At 42.0% G+C, this 3,679-nt stretch overlaps 1 protein-coding gene across 1 annotated transcript; it reads right to left on the bottom strand.

Annotated features, from left to right (window-relative positions):
- Window positions 1–779: 779 nt before the first annotated feature.
- Window positions 780–2,727, bottom strand: LOC134616919 (tripartite motif-containing protein 16-like). Its single transcript, XM_063461996.1, has one exon. It carries the CDS (start codon window positions 2,686–2,688, stop codon window positions 1,048–1,050), a length of 1,641 nt encoding a protein of 546 aa, XP_063318066.1. The 5' UTR covers window positions 2,689–2,727; the 3' UTR covers window positions 780–1,047.
- Between the last annotated feature and the right edge of the window lie 952 nt (window positions 2,728–3,679).

Raw genomic sequence — 3,679 nt, 5'->3', positions numbered from 1 at the left:
TGTGTTTCTGAGTCATTTTTGTGGAGACTTCTGTCCAACGTAGTGTCCAAATGAAGCCTGAAGCTTTTCTTCAGCCTCTTGTCAGATCGTCAGCAACAAAACTCTGTTCCAACGTCTGATAAGAGATGAGACACAGCAGCTGAGCAAATGATCATTTCATGCTGAAGACATCCTCAGACAGAATTAAATACATACATAAACACAGCCTGGTGCCAATTACACAGCTAATGACACTGCTGTATCACTGGCTTTACTGATTAAAGACCATATCTGAAGGAAATCTTTGAACACAACAGAAAGTGACCTTTTAAACCTGCAACACTGATGCTGCATTCAAGGACCATTACAAACATCTGAAAGGACTTAAGAAAATGTGACTTGTTTCTCTGTAATGAAGCTGTTTTAGTGAAGAAAGTTGAAAGGTCACAGAGCGACTGCTGAAGCTTCTGCTCTAAACATGAACTCTGAACTTTGTGATGCTTCAGGAGGAAAACTGCTTCAGTTATTCTCTCAGATTAGTTTCATATTTTCTGCATCAGATTTGAGTGAGATCCTGGAATGAAGACAGAAGAAAAGACTTTGTTCAAAGTTTGATTTATAGTTAAACCTTCCAGTTTATTCACACAATAAAACATCAACACAATATATGAATTCATTCATTAAAATCATAGTTTTTCCTCATTTGTTTGATGATTTTGACAAAAACAAACACAAACACACACACATGGTCTGCCATACTCATAAAGAGAAATGTCGACATTTTTCAATACAAATATTCCAGAAACATTTAGAGGATAGAGAAGTTTACATTTTCATGTGGAGAAATATTTGAGTAAATCAAAATGATGATGAGCAGTGATAGCCTCCATAAACAGTCACAGGAAAGATCTCCTTTAAAAACTCAGAAACATCAAGAGAACAACTAGAAGATGTGGAGGTACCACCCATAATGTTTGACTGACAGCTGATCTCTGTGCAGAAATGATGGAGAGAAAATAAAATGGAACTAAAATACAGATTTAAACCCACAATATGAAAGACTTCAGTCTATTTCACTTTAATAAACTCAGTAGTGTTTCCAATTCTCCAAAGCCAAAGTCCAGCATAGAGCGGCTGAGTGAATGTGGTCTGGACTCTGTGGAGGAGAGTCATGGTTTCAGAGACGCTGTAGAAGGACAAAATACCTGCTCTGTGATCCAGGTACACTCCTACTCTGGAGGAACGAGGACCTGAGACACGAGTTTGGAACTTGTTGTATAAAAATGTGTAACTGTTGTTGTTACAATATAATGACCAAGATTTGTCATTATATCCAAATCCACATTCATATCCTTTTCTGCTGATATTCTTGTATGCAACTGCTACACAAACTCCTCCCCCTCTCCACTCCACCTCCCAGTAACAACGTCCAGTCAGACTCTCTCTACTCAGGACCTGAAACTTGTCAGTGAATCTGTCTGGATGATCAGAATAAGACTGTTGTTGATTCATTACAGTTATTTTTCTGTTCCCCTCTGATAATAACAACCACGAGTTTGCTGTGTTTGGATCCAGTGTGATTTCACGTGAATATTTTAAGAATCCAGCTCTGGTCTTTGGCTCTGGCTCCACTTCAGTGACTGTCAGTGAGATGTTTGTCCATTCCTCTCTCAGAATGTCCTGTAGTTTATCTCTGACCTCTGACACAGCTGCTGTCACATCCTCAAAGTAGCTCAGAGGACGGATATTGATGCTGGATGAGTCTGTAGACTCACTGAGTGCTGACAGTGAGGGGTAGTTGTGTAGAAACTGGATGTGATCCTCTGTGTGTGAGAGCTGCTTCAGCTCAGCATCTTTCCTCTTCAGCTCAGTGATCTCCTGCTCCAGCTTCTCCTCAAGCTCTTTGACTCGACTCACTTCAGTTTCCTGCTGGGATCTGATCTGCTGCTTCACATCAGAGCTTCTTTTCTGGATGAGATGGATCAGCTCAGTGAAGATCTTCTCACTGTGCTCCACTGTTTGATCAGCAGACTGATGGATGGCCTCCACCTCCTGTTGAAGCAGCTTCACATCTTTCTCTCTTTCCTGGATTCTCTGCTGGATGTTTTGTCGACTCACCTCCAGCTCTCTCTGCCTCTCAGTCCTTTCTGCTGCAGCTGAGACTGTGTCGTGGCCTTTATGTTCATCCACAGAGCAGAGATAACAGATACTCTGCTGATCAGTACGGCAGAACATCTTCATCACCTCATCATGACGAGAGCAGATGTTCTCCTGGAGCTTCTTGGAGGGCTCCACCAGCTTGTGTTTCTTTAATGGAGCCACATCATAATGAGTCTGAAGGTGTTTCTCACAGTAAGATGCCAGACAGAATAAACAGGACTTGAAGGCTTTCATTTTTCTCCCAGTGCAGACATCACAGGCCACATCTTCAGGTCCAGCATAGCAGTGATCAGCAGGAGCAGCTTGGAGTCCAGTCTTCTTCAGCTCCTCCACTAAATCTGCTAACATGGTGTTTTTCTCCAGGACAGGCCTCGCTGGGAAAGTCCTCCGGCATTGAGGGCAGCTGTAGATTTTCTTCTTTTCTTCTTCATCCCAGAAGCTTTTAATACAGTTCATGCAGTAGCTGTGTCCACAGGGAATAGTCACCGGATCCTTCAGTAGATCCAAACAGACTGAACAGCAGAATTTTGTTTGGTCCATTTGATTCATGTGCTGTGCCGTTTCACCGTCTCTCAGTGACTGTCAGACAGTTTGACTTTCTCTGAACAGAAACAACCTCTGTGCTCTGAAGGGAAACAGATCTCTGCTCTTGTTCACCTCCTACAGGAAATGAGGCTCACCAGCAACTGCATTTACACCATGTTGTTTAGACCCATCCTGATACAGACACATCTGTGAAGGGAGGCCCCATCGAGTCATAAAATGCTCCAGGGTGTGTTATGTTTGATTTACAGTATGTAGTAAAAACTGTGACCTAGTTAACTTTGGTAACTTGTAACTTATCTACTACAAAATGTACAAATGTTTATTTGATTTAATGAAATTGTATTTCAGAATTTGTTTTAGCTATAAGGAAATCGTTTTTCTTTCAGCACATAAACACAGGTGGTGATAAGTATAAGGATGCTGAAAGGATGGTGTATAAAGCTTCATCTAGTCAGAAGGAAAAAAAAATAAACACACAAACTTGGAAGCTTTAGCCAGATTTTACAAAATGAAATAGGTGACAAGCAGGGGCGGATCTAGAAGGGTGGCATGGGGTGGCAAGTGCCACCCTAAAATGATCCCTTGCGAAAACAGTAAAGAAAGGGAAAAAAAGCCACCTCTTTCCTATCGGTGGAAAAATGCACCATGTCGGCCAATTGATAAAAAGTCAACATGTAGGATTTGGTTGTTTAGGAAGAGGGGAGAGTTTTGGGAGTGTCGGTAACGGCAGCGAGACAGAGCGAGCGAGTGAGAGAGAGAGAGAGTTTTTAGATGTGGGAGATTTCTGACGTTTAGTGTGGAGTGTATACTTAGTGTGTTGTGTTGTCTTGTGTAGTTGTTTTGTTTTGTGTGTCAGTGAGGGCACTAATGAATGTCACAAAGGCACATTTGCAATGTAAACACTGTCACTAAGTAGAAAACCAGCGGAGTGATACACCTGCTGTTGTCAGGCCTGCGGGTTTATCCCTGTGCTGTTCTCCTCTGTCTTTTGGTG

The sequence above is a fragment of the Pelmatolapia mariae genome, linkage group LG18 (genome assembly GCF_036321145.2).
Source record: "Pelmatolapia mariae isolate MD_Pm_ZW linkage group LG18, Pm_UMD_F_2, whole genome shotgun sequence".
NCBI lineage: Eukaryota > Metazoa > Chordata > Actinopteri > Cichliformes > Cichlidae > Pelmatolapia > Pelmatolapia mariae.
Note: the sequence above shows the minus strand (reverse complement) of the source record. Positions and strands in the feature narration are given on the sequence as shown.

Bases quoted from the DNA above. Each gene is read 5' to 3' on its own strand.
- LOC134616919 (XM_063461996.1), bottom strand. From the start codon at position 2,688: ATGAATCAAATGGACCAAACAAAATTCTGCTGTTCAGTCTGTTTGGAT.